Here is a 15,834-nt window from a genome sequence, read left to right as displayed (position 1 = left end):
ATTGTACCACTGAACTATATTCTGACACTTAAATATACTGTGATTAAAAAAAATTATCCACATTATTCAGTTGTTATCTCTAGCTGATTTTGAACTATAGCAACCAACAATTTAATGCCAACAAACACTAAAATGTTTACTGTCTGGTTTACAAAATAATAATAATAATAATAACATCCCTCGGTGGTTTAGAACATTGTGTAAGTCTCTTCCCTTCTTGCTATGATAAGGTACCTAACAAGTTAGTTAGGGGGAGAAGGATTTAGGGTTGATCAAGCATTCACAGCAGCTCACTTTCTCCCCTCCAGCCCATTGGACAATGCTGCCTACAGTAATGGTGGGCTTCTGCTAACCTAATCTACATAACTGTTCCCAAACAGGCCCGTAGGGCTTTGTCTCTTTGATACTACACATCCTGTCAAGTTGACAATATAGCTTTGACCACCCCATCCCTTGTCAACTTGACACCCAAACTTGTGACTCTTAAAGTAGAATCTTTGTTCTTATGTACCCACAAAGGACCTCATTGTGGAAGTTAAGCTGTGGGTATAAAAGCTATTGTGAAAGAAACAGGGATGCCTGCTACAAATTTATCCTTCCAAAAGTGTTTGTCAACTTCCATTAACAACACTGCGGCAGAAAACCATTTTCCTCACATCTTAGAGCCCTGCCGTTATCTTTCTAACCAAACAGTCCTCAGGATAGTGTAGAACAATGGTATCTCACCACATTCTTTTGATGTCGGTACAAGACTGAACATCCTTAGTAACAGCATGAGATCTGTTAAGTATGAACGCCAGGCCAAGCGAGAATTAGTTTCTTAGGACAAAAGCAGTGATACACTGTTAAATATTACCATACTTACCCAACATGCTTTTTTGTTGTAACAGGAAGTTCATGGTTACCAGACTTCCCACAATGCTTTTGCAGGGCGAATCCATTTCTACCACCATTATCAGAAATGGCAGCAGCTACGTCAGCACCACCCCCCACAGCAAAAGCAGCTGCCGCAATGTTACCACGAGGTGGTTTTTCCACTGTGTCCATCTTGGGGCTGCACCCTGTCTTCTTCTTCTTCCGTTTAAGCTGCAACAGAAGTTTGCTACTAAGAATTCTGATGCTTTTTTAAAATAAAAATAACATTGTTTCACCAACTTTGTCACTGAGCTCGGTTCTGTTTCCACCGTTTTAACTAACAAGACCCGTTTCTGTGTGTAGTTCAATATTGTCATTAAAGTATTTTTCATCTCGTGGTTTTCTTTTGAGTCATTGTTTTCTATGTAAAGTGTTTACTGTCTGTAAGACACATCTGTGTAAAAAGACGTGTGTATGTGTGACAGTTGTGTAGCTTGGTCTATTTGTGGGACTCCTAACAATGGGAGCAGGGACTGTCCCTAATGTGTTGACTGGCTCTTGGGAACCTATTCCTCCGACTGGGTTGCCTTGCCCAGCCTTAATACAAGGGGGTGCTTGGTCGTACTGCAACTTGGTCTGCCATGCTTTGTTGATACTGTGGGAGGCCTGCCCACTTCTGAACAGAAACGGAGGAGGAGTGAATTGGGGTGGAGGAGTGGAGGGAGGGAGGGAGGGAATGAGAGGAGAGGAGGGAGGGGAAACTGTGATTGGGATGTTAAAAAAAAAAAAAGACGTTCGTGTCCTCTTTTGCTTTACTAGCAAGATTTCATTTCATGTTAAAGAGTCAGTTTAGAGAATGTGATATTGTGTGGTTCTGGTAACAAATAATTGTTTTAATCTAAATTAATAGCCCATTTAATATACTTCTTGGAAGACAAATAAAAAGCCTGAAGATGATCCAGGAATACAGTGTATGTGGATTTTCATGCTCATTCTCTTCTAGTGAATATGTGATTATTTTCCATTTTAATTGTCCTTGTTTGATGAATAGTTCTACACTACAACATTTTACATCTGAGGAACAGCTAGATGTGTAGACATTACCTCTATCACAATCCTTAGTTAGTTCTAGCTTTTGGGAAATTTTCTTTTTGAAGATGGAATTATAAACATCAGTTTGATTTGACTCTTAAGTACATTGTCAGGGTAAGTTTTAAAAAAGCTAAATTTACAATTAATTTAAAATAAAATAAATTTAGCCTTATCATGGCTATGGAAAAAGAAAAACTAGGAAACTAAATGAAATTCAACTTTTAAGCTTCATATTGTATTTTTCATCTGCTCCCCAAACACTGATAAAAACTCTGAAATAAAAGGGAAATTTACCTTAGCCTAAGTCCAAATTAAAACATGAACAGCAATCTTAACTGTTCACAATTTTTGAATGAACTTAATTCATTGTGTGAAATTTACCAAAATCAAGTTATGTGACTTTAACACCATACAGGGTTCTCTCATAAAAAAAAAAAATCACTATACAATGTCTTATGTAGTGAGCATTTATAGTGAATTTAAACCATTCATCCAAAGTTATATAAATGGAGAATAGGCAAATTTTAAAATATTTAGGAACCAAAGTCAATTCAGTCTCAAAGAAAATCAAATTCCTACATCGTAATTCAAATTATATGCTATGATGGTTTTTTGTACCAATATGAGTATTCGTATGAGTTCAATATAATATATACTTGTATTTACTCCAGTTAGCAGATTACAACAGTTGGATACAAATTCCCAAATTTCTACACTGAAATGAAATGCATTGGAATGCCATTCTTTATATCCAAATATCAACTGTCCCTTTCTGGAAAGTGTCATTTATTTTTTTTCCTCGATAGCTGAGTTGATCTTATACTCAGTACTCTCTTATAGTATAAATATTGAAGTCAGCTGCTGACAAGAAGGAAAAACTACATTTTTGACATTACAGATACTGAATGTTAATAGGAATCTGTACAATTTGACCTGATAGGAATGATTACTCAAACCATAAACAAAACTAAGTCACTATCGGTTACATTGTTCACAATGTCAATTAATAAGATCCAAATATGATATTTCTTTACCATGGAAGGATGCATGTACATAGGATGCAAAAATTCAAAAAATTTTCCCTCACTTCAAAAGAAAAACTTCTTAAAATTTTTATGAGTATTGTAATTTTTATATATATTACAGCATTTTTCAAATTGAATATTAAACATTATCTCTATAGATTCTTCAGTGAAGTAGAAAATATTATTCCATTTGGTCTATGCTACATTATTAAACAAAGCATATTAAATGAGAATCTTAAATTGAAAAATTACTCACCGATGACTGACTGCTATTGCTGCTGTCATCCCGGTTCTGTTCTTCTTCAGATGTCACATATAAGTTTGGTTCTGCTGAAAACCCAAACATTTAAACAAAGTACAAAGAAAAGTTTAATAAAATGACAGTATTTATAACAACACAGAATTGCAAGATGACTCAGAAGGGAAAGGTATTTGCTGACAATACTAATGATCTGAGTTTGATACCCACGACCAATATAGTAGAACTGAGTCCTTCAAGTTGTAATCATGTGCCCCTGTCACCCACAAAAAACACATATAATAAATGAATGAATGAATAAATACATGTAAAAAATTAAAAATCAAAGTTATATTTTCAAAAGAAATTGACTAAGCCTAATCTTTACTTGACTGTTATTCCCCTTTCTTGGGTACACACTTCTTAACAGATATTGGAAATTACCAAACATCAATATTCCACTTGGACAGACAAACCCTCAGAAACAACTTTTTTCTTTCTTTCTTTCTTTCTTTCTTTCTTTCTTTCTTTCTTTCTTTCTTTCTTTCTTTCTTTCTTTCTTTCTTTCTTTCTTTCTTTCTTTCTTTCTTTCCTCTTTCTTTCTTTCTCTCTCTCTCTCTCTCTCTCTCTCTCTCTCTCTCTCTCTCTCTCTCTCTTTCTTTCTTTCTTCTTTTTTTTTTTTGACACAGGGTTTCTCTGTGTTGCCTTGGCTGTCCTGGAACTCTGTAGACCAGGCTGGCCTTGAACTCAGAGATCCACCTGCCTCTGTCTGCTGGGATTAAAGGCATACACTACCAATGCCTGGATGAAGACAACATTTTTAAATACCACAGAAACATTCAAATTCACCACACATGCCATTTTCTATTTCGGCACTGATAGTTAAACAACCTGCATTTTATTTATCAAAACTGTTTTTCCTTTCTGTCTTTCATTTATGACTATGGTGGTCCTTCCAATCTGAAAATACTATTTCTGGCAAACTCCTTTCCTTCCCTAAGATTCATACATTGTGGGAAGTCATCACTGATTGTGGCAATTGTATTCTATTAGAACAAGCATCTCTTTTGAGTTCTTTATAACTTTATCAATTTTTTATTGTCCCTGTGGTACTTGAAATTTAAGCTATTGTTGCATGCCTACTTCTTTTGTTCCTGAACTGGGAGGGGTAAGTTTTTAGTACTGTTTTCACACACAGGATCATGAATTTCTGCTTCCTTTTCCCAGTACTCCTCATACTTGGTGCATTTCTTACTAATTTTCCTGTTTTCACTGCTCTTCATTACAGCTCAACATTTCTCAGATGCCTGAATATTTTGAAATTGATTTAAAGTGGCATTCCCATTTGCAGCCTATGCTAAGTTTGATATCAGACTTATTACCATTTGAGTTCTATTTGAACTCACTGTATGTGTAATAAATAATTTCGTTGGCTCATGGCATATACCAGTTGCTCCTAGTCTGAATAATTACTCCACCAAATTGCTTTCAACTAAATAGAGTTCTGACCTGTCATATGTCCACTTGCCACGTTTTCTCCTCTCTGATCTGAGATCTTTGGTGAATAGACAACATCCTTCTTTTGTGCAAGAGGCTCAGAGAGGATCTGTTGAAATCAGAGTCAGGAAAGATCTTAACAAAGCTCTCTCATGTGTTACTGGAAAAGACAGCTTAATTTCCTGTTTCAAAGCAATAACACTGGAAAATAAGGGTTGGTTGTATTGAAACTCAGAATACTGAGTAGAAAGCCTCACAAGGTTGTCTAAATAAAGCTTGATGTTTACTTTCATATAGCTGTACTACATAAACCAACCGTGAAAGGTTGAAAGGAACATACTCATAGACATCATATATCAACAACAGTTTTGAATATAAAATTATACATTGTTTCCTTCAGTGAAATATAATATATATGTTAAAGTCTTTTAAATTTTAAATTTTGTTAGTTTCATACATTAATGAATAAGTGTATTTTTTTTTGCCTTTCACTCCCTTTGTCCCTCCCTCCCTTTTCTACTGTACATCTTATTCCCAACACACTTCCACGCTTTTTTCCTTTCTTCTATTGCATGACTTTAGAGTGTCTTGCCTGAGTGTATTGCTAGGAGGCATGTGACTTCTTCAGGGGACAAGGCCTGAGAATAGCATGAACAAAATTCTCCCTGTGTCAAGGCCCCAAGAATCTGACCCATTTTTGGCAAGACCCATGGGTAGTTCGCTGCATAATTCTGGGCACGACCCAGGAGCATATATGCTACCTGCTCTCTTTGCTTTCCTTATACAAATCATATTGCTGGCTGCCTCTAGTGTTACTTTCTCAGAGCGATGGATGAAATGGCTATTGCATAAGGAAAACTTCTCCCTGGTGACTCTCCTCTTGGTGAGCAAGAGGGGATGTTGTTAAAAATATACAGTGGACTTGATTCAGCTCCTAAAGCCTTTGATGTTTCAAGTGTGATCATGAGTTTCAGGATACTCAAGAACAGGATATTGCTTTTCCAATACACCTTGTCACTAGCCTGAAAGAGTCATAATAGTTCATGACATTATAAATCTTCAGAACTGTTCTGGAGAGAATGATTCTAAGCGCAAGAGTCTAGGAGAAATGCAAATAAGCAGATGATGTCAAGAGTTAATGGGAACAGTCTAGGAACAGGGAATGAAGAGCAGAATCAGAGAAACCCACAATGCCCTCATTTCTAACAGTTGTGCCAATGCTGTAGGAAGTTGAGAGGAAGGGGACGTGAGAACAAGATAAGCAGTGCCAACTATTAAGAGTAAGCTTTTAAGCTATGTAGTCTACAGAATGATAAGAAAAAACCTGGTATATCCTCCATAGGAGATAGAGTAGTACAGAAGGAAGAACAAACTGATTCAGCCTTGGCTGCTGAGTCAATTGTGAGAACTTAGGTTTGACTAGAGGTAGACATTAACTACTAGAGGTGAAACTCTCTTCCACTTTGCATGATGCTGTAACCTCCAATGCTGCCAGCTGGGCACACTGTTCTACCTGTAGGTGTGCCTAGTTAGAAAACCTGGTCTCTTGCAACACTGCTTATGTTTCTAACATTAGAGCTATGAATCAAGCAGGTAATGGTTACCAGTGGGAAAGCTGGGGGATGGGAGGGGAACGAGGTAAAGGAACAAACTGGCAATTATTGTAACCATTGTTAGAAATATAAGGAAATAAATTTGATTGTAAAACTGATCATACAAACTATTGGAACTGTACAAAGAAAAAATGACCGAGGCTATCTGAGGTCATTTGTTTGAAACAGGTGATTATAGTTTCTTGCTGTGCCAGCTTTACACACCCATCCCAGGTCATCAGACCCATTTGAAGTTAGACTTCCAGAAGTAACCAACCACTTTCTGATTGGATTGTGGCTCACCCCACAGAAGGGTATTCATGTTTGGTCTATAAGCTTGGTCAAGGGTCCATAGCTAGAGAGGTAATTTGTCTTAGGGGGAAACCTACGACCACTGATTTGCTAAGCGGTCATAGTTTTAAACTGCCTTCTAAATATCCATGCTTATACCCATACAGTAGAGTTACACTGAGTTTTCACTGAAAAAAAAAAAACTTCTTACTTCAGTGGACAATAGCTAATACAGAAACCAATGACAGACGAAAGTTTCAATAGTGGGGTAGTGACTCACTATAAAATCCCTTTCAAGGTTCAGGGAACATTGCAGAAGAGGAGGCAGGAAAAATATAAGAAGGAAATGCACCAAAGAGAAATACATTTTTAAAGCGTAACATATTAAGTAAATTCTTAAATGTAATGTAGTGTGATACAGGCGTAATCATTTAGAGGAATTTCAATGAGTGAAGTTGTTTTAAGGGAAAATAAGATATACATCATTAAAATATTATGCCAGATAAAGAACAAAGAAAATATTGTATTAGATTTTTCTGGTAGATTAAAAACAGGGATAAATTCCGAGGCTCCTAGGAAGATGTGGGGATAAATGCAGAGCCTGGGAAGATGCCTTGGTGGAAAAGACGTGTTTCTGTGCAAACATAAGCTCCTGATGTTGAAATACCAGTGACCTGTAAAAACTCTGGTATGGCCATGTATGCCTGCAAACCCAGTGCTGGGTGTAGCAGAGACATGAGAACTGTTGGGGTTTGTTGACAACCAGTCTTTATCCACACTCAACAGGAGACATTGTATCAAGGAAGGAGCCAACTTGACAGCTCAGGACTCCTGAGGTCCTCCTATTTGTTCCCAGATGCATCCAGTGGCACACACATATGAACACATACAGCAATGCACATACATCTCTCTTACATATACTCCCATATATAAAGTCCTAAATATCGATAAATATTAGAATAACAACATTTTAATAAAGTGATCAAATGTTAAAAAATACATGTATTAGGTTATATTAAAATAATAGCATGAAAAATATTAGATATAGTACAGATCTGTTAAGGAAAACCTTCAAAAAAGAATTCCAAACTATAACAAGAGTGGAAGCATATGTATGTTTATTTTTTTAATCAAGTGTTGTAATGATCTGGGCTTTACTTTATCCTTTCTTACGTATTCTTTACAAGTGTAAAGGTGGCTAGCACACGATTCTCCCCATTCTTGTTTCAGGTCTGTCCAGAATCCAAAGAGCCAGATGAAATATTGTGACCCTCTGTTTCCCTCTGCTCAGTGTGTCATCCTCCTAGATACTGGCATGGTTGATACGTTCTCATTCATTAATACACAGCTTACATCTTGTACGTTCATCTTCCCCAATCACAGAATTTTATTCTCACTTCTAAATAAGAGGAACTACAAACTACATTGATATTTTTTTTTGTCCTAATACCCCGTGTTTTCTTCATATTAAGCATGTAATGTGACTTGCAAGTGTTTGCAGCTGACCAATTTCTCTAACTTGTCACTGTGTCAAAGACTCTTACCTAGGAAATTCAGTGTGTAATTTCTATCATAGAGTGGATATGCAAATAGAAGAAGTTTATTCAATATCAAAATATTTCATCATCTTCAGGAGTATGCCAAGCAGAGTTAGAATATGTCTATAGCATTTATATATATATATATATACATATATATATATATGTATATATATATATATATTAAATGTTTCTTAAAAATGAGAAATCTGTATACCAAATACATCAATAGAAGTCCATGCCAAGTCCACTATCATGTCCATGAAATGCAATGCACAATACTTTTATATTTGCAAATTTACATCATTGAAATCAAGGTAGGTTAGAAAGCTATCTTTTATATGCTCACCCAAAAAGGCCCCAATAAGTAAATTTTCCTGTGTGTTAATTAGCACCCCATATGAGTCTACTTTCTCCATCAATGGACACATGAAAGTCATATAGAGATCATAAAGAAAGGATTCAACTTTTAAGTTTGAAAATACTGACTGGCAATCTGGAAATAGAAATCTTTTCGACTACGTGGGAATGATCATCCTTTAATGCTAATACAATTGTAAAGGTTCCACCTATGTCTTCCTTACAATTTCAGATGCTAGGAGCGGGGTGATATTTTTGTTGGGAAAGTGTCTATAGAAGAAGAATGAGGCCTTGAATCAGCACCCACATAAATAAGTCAAGCATGGCAGCATGTTTCTACTTTTGAGTCCTGGGAGCATTCTAGCCAATTGATGAGATCATGTTCAGTTAGAGACCTTGTCTCAGTAAATACAGTGTACAGCAATAGAATAGTCCTTACTCAGATATGGACCTCTAACCTCTGCATTCATGTGCATGTACACCTGGCACACATTTGTATTCTCTCATTTCTCCCTCTCCCCTGCTCTTTCCACACCCACCCACCATGACAAGATAAGACATTAAAATTTAAAATACTTATTTACATCTTAACTATTAGTCATGTTATTGAATTTATACAATCAGGTGCTCAGGTAATTTTCAGGAAGAAATTTGACAAGAAATGGAAAGATGATGTTTAGCACCAAACTCATACAGACTCTTAAGAATATTAATGAGTCAAAACATTTTAATGCTAAATATTAAAATATGATCAATTGTCCTACAAGATAACCTGATATGTAATTTTATTTGCATATGCTATTGTGTTAAAACTGCATTAAATCCTTCTATTTAAATTATTACGTACCGAGGACTGAACACTTTCATGGCTATAACACTTTATTTCATCTTCTGTTGTTGTCTCTTCTTTGCACGGACCTGTTGACAAATGTGTATATTTAAGTAAAATAAATTATTACTAAATGGCAGGTAATTTAAATGTATTTTATTGAAATAGAAATAATTAAAGCTAGTTATAAGCACCACCTTTTTATTTTTATAAAGTATAGGTTCAATTTTACTTAATGTTTAGTTGAAGATTTAATTTTGTACAAGATATTTTTATTTGCCATTAGCTTTCAAAAGTATTTGATTGGAATGACACCCCACTATGATTGAAATTGTTAAAATAATATGAGTTATATGGAGATAATGTAGAATAACTTCATGAATAGGTAGAAAAACAATGAAATTTGGTTATGGTGTGATAGTATTTATTTCTATTTCTTTTCAAAATCCTTTAAAATTTTATTTTTATTTCATATATGTGAACTGTCAGTTTTTATTTTTGTTTATGTCTGCATGTGTGTGTCTGTCTGAGAGAATGCCATGTTTTTATGGGTGCCTATTGAGGCCAGTCATGGATGCAATGTCAATCCTACTATGTATTACTACAAGTAAACGTCATTGTCCACTGACATGTATTGGTTCTCCTGATTTACTTAAGATTACTTCAATGGGTAGTTATAAAATATAGATCTTACCTTTCATTGCCATGGTTGGCTTAGTTTGTCTTCTTTGATCTGTAGTCACAGTTAAAGTAATCACATCCTGCTTCTGTGGAATATTCTCAGAGGCAACCTGTTAAAATTAATATAAAATGAGTCGTAAGAAATATCCTTACAAGTTCTAAGACTATTTGAGTTCTTCATTTCAACAACACTAGCCTTGTTCTTAAGGGAAACACTGGATCCCATGCCATTTAAAGAGAACATTATCAAAATAAAATCTTATGTTTGCCTTCATATGATCACTTATTAAAAATAACAAATATAGAAAGTCAGAAGAAGGCAGGCAGTGGTGGTGCATGCCACCACCCAGAGCTTGGGAGGCAGAGCCAGGAGGATCCCTGTGAGTTTGAGGGCAGCCTGGTCTACAGAGACCCAGGACAGGCACCAAAACTACACAGAGAAACCCTGTCTCAAAAAACAAAACAAAACAAAAAAACCCAAAAACAAACAAACAACAAAAGCAACAAAAAACCAAACCAAACCAAAACAAACAAAAAACAAAAAAACCTCAGAAGAAACGTATTTGTAGAACAGTGATTGCCAACACGTGCCAACTAATAAAGAAACATTGAAGATTATTTATTTTGATAATTTAAAAATAAAAACATTGCACACATAAAACACCAATAAATGGTCACAATTAATTACTTAAACAAAAATATTTTATCTCCGTATGATTCTGAGGATATTCTTAGAGTCCTCGCATATTTAAAACTAAGTAACATCTTCCTTCTGGTACCAAATATCTTTCTGAAAGTTACCTGAACTTCAGTATGTATAAAGTTCATAGTATCATAAAGAATTCAAATCAAAATAGACTTTACTGAGTATGTTTAACAAAACAAAATAGGATAAAATGAGAACCTTCAGGTCAAATACTTAACATACCAGTGACTGAGCTTTTCCACGGCCATCATGCTTTCTCTGTTCCTTTCTTGATGTCCCTTCTTTCCTCGGTTCTGCTGATAAATGGATGCATTTAAGTAAAAGTAACTGAAATACAGTGATGAGTTGACCATGTTCCAGTGGAAAAATCACACACTCGAGAATGACTGGGCAACATAAACTGGCCTTGATAGGTTTAAAAAGCACACAGAGTGGGTGAGTGGAAAAGGAAATGGACGTGGGAAGAGTAGGGCAAAGAGGATGAATACAATCAAAACTCTGCTTCTCAGGGAAAGAATAAAATAGGTCCCTAGAGACTAAAATGTTAAAGTTGCACATGGTTATACATACACAGACATAGTGTGTGGTGGAAGAAGGAAGAGCAGCAGCACACGCACAGTTATCAGAGGATGAGTTCATTTATGATAGAAGTTAAAAACGAGATTCTGCCTTGAAATTAAAGACTGCTTCCAGAAATATTCAGGACTGAAAATTGTCAATTTCCCATTAGCATAAATTGAATTGTTACTAAAAGAATAAATGTATAACATGTGGGATCCAGAAAGGCTAGTTTCCAATCATTAATCACAAAGCTATATGAAATGAGTTGAGGAATAAAGTAAGTAATGTGTTCAACTTCACCAAACGTGAAGCTTAGTCTCTCGTGTCACATCTCTGTGTGATTGTAACATGATTAGATAATTTATCTCAAACCTCCCCTTCTTGGGTGTAAGGAGCTCCAGATGAAGGGTGAGGAGGGCTGGGGATAAAAGCACATTGGTAAAGCATGGGCATTGTGTGTGCATGCAATGTTGAAACAAATAGACTAGATGATTGTCCATCATCTGAGCACATTATATTGATTGCTTACATCTTCCCAATAGAATACTTACATCTAAGAATTATAGATTTAGAATATACAACCATTTAATAACAGAGAATGTTATGCAAAGTCTAAAATAATTATTTTTCTTGTTCATTTCATTGTAGCTTTTCTTCCCCCTTGTGATAGTTTGAATGTAATTGCTCCCCATAAACTCATAGGGAATGGCACTATTAGGAGGTATCGCCTTGTTGGAGGAAGTGTGTCACTGTGAGGGTGGGCTTTGAGGTCTTATATATGCTCAAGCCATGTCCAGTGTCCCAGACCACTTCCTGTTGCCTGCAGGTCAAATGTAGGACTCTCAGCTCCCTCTCCCAGCACCATGTCTGCCTGTACACTGCTATGTTGCACCATGATGATAATGCACTAAAGCTCTGAAAATGTAAGCCACCCCATTAAATGTTTTTCCATTATAAGAGTTGCCATGGTCCAGGTGTCTCTTCACAGCAAAGGAACTCTAACTAAAATATCCCTAGAAAAAACCCTGTATCCAAATCAACAGTTATTCCTTTGGTTCTGTGGTACTTCAAGTTATACAATAGATCTTTTATATAGATCTCTGATAACTACCCTTAATAGTATATGGTTGGTTGACAAGAACCCTTTTGACCACCAAAGGACAAATCCAGAAACCAGGAGTTGGTAAATCATAATGAGAATTCTATCATGATCCTCTTCATATGATAATCAAATTTGAGTCTCTATGGTCAATGCTATCCCAAATTTAACTTTCTTTGAATCTGGTCTTTCTCCTTAAACCTAATGTGCTTGATTTTATTTATTTGATTTCCCCTTTTCAAATCTAGGCTTCCGTGGCATGAATCTTAAAAGTTCTTATTAATGCAAACAAACCTGATGCCAGTTATTGGAGTGAATGCTGAAAGATCAGAGAAGCAGAACAAGCCACAGCCACCTCACCTTGCCAATTCCTCAGCTGATCCTGTTTCCTCAAACTGGAAGCCTCTGAGTCCTTATCAGAATGGGTCTCAGCTGAACTGTGCTGCTAAAAAGCTTAACCAGGCTCTAGTTCCTTGTCCTCATGCCTTAAATACCTTTTTGCTTCCTGCCATCACTTCTTGGGATTAAAGGCTCTTGTTACCACGCCTAGCTGTTTCCAGTGTGGCTTTGAACTCACAGAGATCCAGACGGATCTCTGCCTCCAGAAGGCTAGAATTAAAGGTGTGAGTGCCACCATCTTCTGGCATCTATGTCTGTCTAGTGGCTGTTCTGTTCTCTGGCCCCAGACAAATTTATTAGGGTGCATGATATATTGGGGAACACAATATCACCACAGTCTTCTTCATCATATTCAAAACATTAAGGGTCAGGAAAAATAATATATTTCTAAGTGGATTTTTTATGTGTCCATGGTTTACTTGACTACTTGCTCTGTGGCTTTCTGTTTCCCAGTTCCCTTATTTTGACCTATATGATACTCTTCTGAGAAATAATCCCTGTTAGACATTAATTAATGTTCATATATGATTGGTCATTCATGTTTCTACATTTCACAAGAAAATCAAACACTGGTCAACAGGACAGGCTATTACAATTCTTAATATCTTCCTTGAAGGAAAGAAGAAAAGACAATGGGAAACGTGCATTTACTTACTTGAAAACACTACCTACTGGAAGATCAATTATCTTCTCTGAATCTTATAGTACCCTATATTCATTTTCTAAAGAATTTCATTATTTTAATAGAATCAAATATACACTTCTTCCCTGTTTTCTGGTACTTGATAATTTCCTCATTCTTAAATCCCCTGTGTCCCCTACACTCTGTGAGGTTTTACTACTCTTCCAATACCATGACTTTGTAATTTATTGAGCAATTGGACTGCTTCGGTGGTACATTCCATTTCACATTTGCAGCTATTATTCTTATGGCCTCTTAATCTACTGTATGACAGATATACACAAATATTTCTACCCACTGGTATTGTTTTGATTTATGTAACTATTCCTTCAAAGGGATACACATAAAATAAAGATTTTTACCATTCATTTCTAGACTAGTATAGTCTTCTCCTCTTTGATCCACAGTTTCAGCTAAGGGTCCCTGGTTCTCTTTTGTTGAAGGAGTTGCAGAGACAATCTGAAAAATTAATATTAAAAATGAGTCGAATATCCTTCTCTATTCTAGGAAGATCAGAGTTCCACATTGCACAGCAGTGAGATGGCCAAATAAGAGGAATCCACATTTTCAGTAGAAAGCTTTAGGCTTGCGCCCCCATTGCATTCTTACTTTTTTCTTCTTTTGGCCATTGACAGTGTAAGTCAACATGAATGCTACCATGGATATGAGTAGTTGTCAAAAACATACATTTAAGATTACTTATTACTGGGGCTGGAGAGATGGCTCAGAGGTTAAGAGCACTGGCTGTTCTTCCAGAGGTCCTGAGTTCAATTCCCAGCAACCATATGGTGGCTCACAACCATCTGTTATGAGATCTGGTGCCCTCTTCTGGCCCAAAGGGATACATGCAAGCAGAGCACTGTATACATAATAAATAAATAAATCTTTTTTAAAAAAGATTATTTATTACTAGTATAAAAATTAAAATATACATTGTACACACAGAGACCACAAATAATACCCCCATTATGCCAAAATTCATTTGTGGCTTGTCAAATTAAAATCACCACATCATATATGTTAAACTCTCATCTACAGCCAAAGGACTCACAATTTAATGCAGCATTAACAGGCCATTTCATTAACCACGTAGAAAGACTCATGGACGTCTAGTATCACTGTCACAAAAATTAGTAAAAATGCATTTCTCACTTTGTATGATGATAGTAAGACACCAACAATACCTGACTATTGTCATAGAAATGCTAATTAAAATACATAGTGTGATATTAAATCACCAAATGAACCAATTATAAAGGTAAAGATATTTTCAAAATTAAATAACTGTGACCAATTATTTTATAAGAAAAATGCACATATAGTTTTATTGTCTTATGATTTCTAGTTAGACAATAAAACAGTATTAGATGAACATCTTCCATTGAAATTTTCCATACCAAAGACGAAAGTTTTTCCTTCTTCGCGTTCCTCCTAGGCTCTTCTGTAGATGCCATTTCTGTGTTTGTAGCTGGTGAGAAATATATTTAACCAATTATAACTGTAATGCAATGAATCATACTGACAAAGTATTACACAGAGATACAGAGAAAAGTTTAAATACAGTTAAATTAAAAATTTAAGATTTATTTTCCTAAAAAACACTTTCAAGTACTCTAAATCTTTAGCTGAAGCTTTAGCATTTCATGAGCTACTTGAGATCACATAAGACTTAAATATATCCCTCGGGACAGACAGGAGAATGCACCAGGTTCAAAGAATTGAAGAATTTCATGTATTCACTTAAAAATTAATACACTTAACACAGAAGAAGAAACACTCAGGTACAAATTTTTAAAACACCACTGAAATAAGTGTAATAACTAATATGTTATTATGTTTCTATTCATTCCTAGTACTCTCTTCATGGTAGCTGATTCAAAGTTTCTTTTGTTTCCCGAGGCCTAATTCTGTTATTAGGCTTCTATCTTAAGAAAGCTAGAAATGAATAAAACTTCCTATTTTTCCCTCTAAGACCATAAGAAGTTAGATCAAAATACAATCTACGTTTTGTGGAGCTGTTCGAAGAATACTGTCTCATCCTTAAAAATTTGCTAAAATTTGGCCCTGAATCCATACAACTGAGCTTTTCTCTCTGGAGATAGTTTGAGTGTTTTGGTCTCATTGAGTCAAATGTGTTTTTTTTTTTTATATTGTTTATCTCATACTGATTTAAGTTAGGTAGGGCATATGTGTTTAGGAATGTATACTTTGCTTCTAGGTTTCTAATATTTTAAAAAATATTTTAACTTTATTTTATATGTATCCTCTGGAGTTACAGACAGTTGTGAGCTGCCCTGTGGGTGCTGGGAATCAAACCTGGGTCCTCTGGAAGAGCAGCCACTGCTCTTAACCACTGAGCCTTCTCTACAGCCCCATTTCTGATATTTTT

At 35.7% G+C, this 15,834-nt stretch overlaps 1 protein-coding gene across 1 annotated transcript in view; it reads right to left on the bottom strand.

Moving 5' to 3' along the window:
* LOC102905426 (uncharacterized) overlaps positions 1-15,834 on the bottom strand; it is a 163,945-nt gene that overhangs the window by 27,235 nt on the left and 120,876 nt on the right. The window contains exons 53-61 of the mRNA XM_042275419.2: positions 14,843-14,913; positions 13,808-13,904; positions 10,927-11,000; positions 10,012-10,108; positions 9,336-9,406; positions 4,720-4,816; positions 3,229-3,302; positions 866-1,086; positions 727-780 (exon numbers count right to left, since the gene is read on the bottom strand). Coding sequence (XP_042131353.1) covers positions 727-780; positions 866-1,086; positions 3,229-3,302; positions 4,720-4,816; positions 9,336-9,406; positions 10,012-10,108; positions 10,927-11,000; positions 13,808-13,904; positions 14,843-14,913 — 856 coding nt within the window. The remainder of the gene's footprint in view (positions 1-726; positions 781-865; positions 1,087-3,228; positions 3,303-4,719; positions 4,817-9,335; positions 9,407-10,011; positions 10,109-10,926; positions 11,001-13,807; positions 13,905-14,842; positions 14,914-15,834) is intronic.

The sequence above is a fragment of the Peromyscus maniculatus genome, chromosome 4 (assembly GCF_049852395.1).
Source record: "Peromyscus maniculatus bairdii isolate BWxNUB_F1_BW_parent chromosome 4, HU_Pman_BW_mat_3.1, whole genome shotgun sequence".
NCBI lineage: Eukaryota > Metazoa > Chordata > Mammalia > Rodentia > Cricetidae > Peromyscus > Peromyscus maniculatus.
The sequence above is the reverse complement of the archived record's forward strand: the minus strand, read 5'-3'. Positions and strand labels throughout refer to the sequence as shown.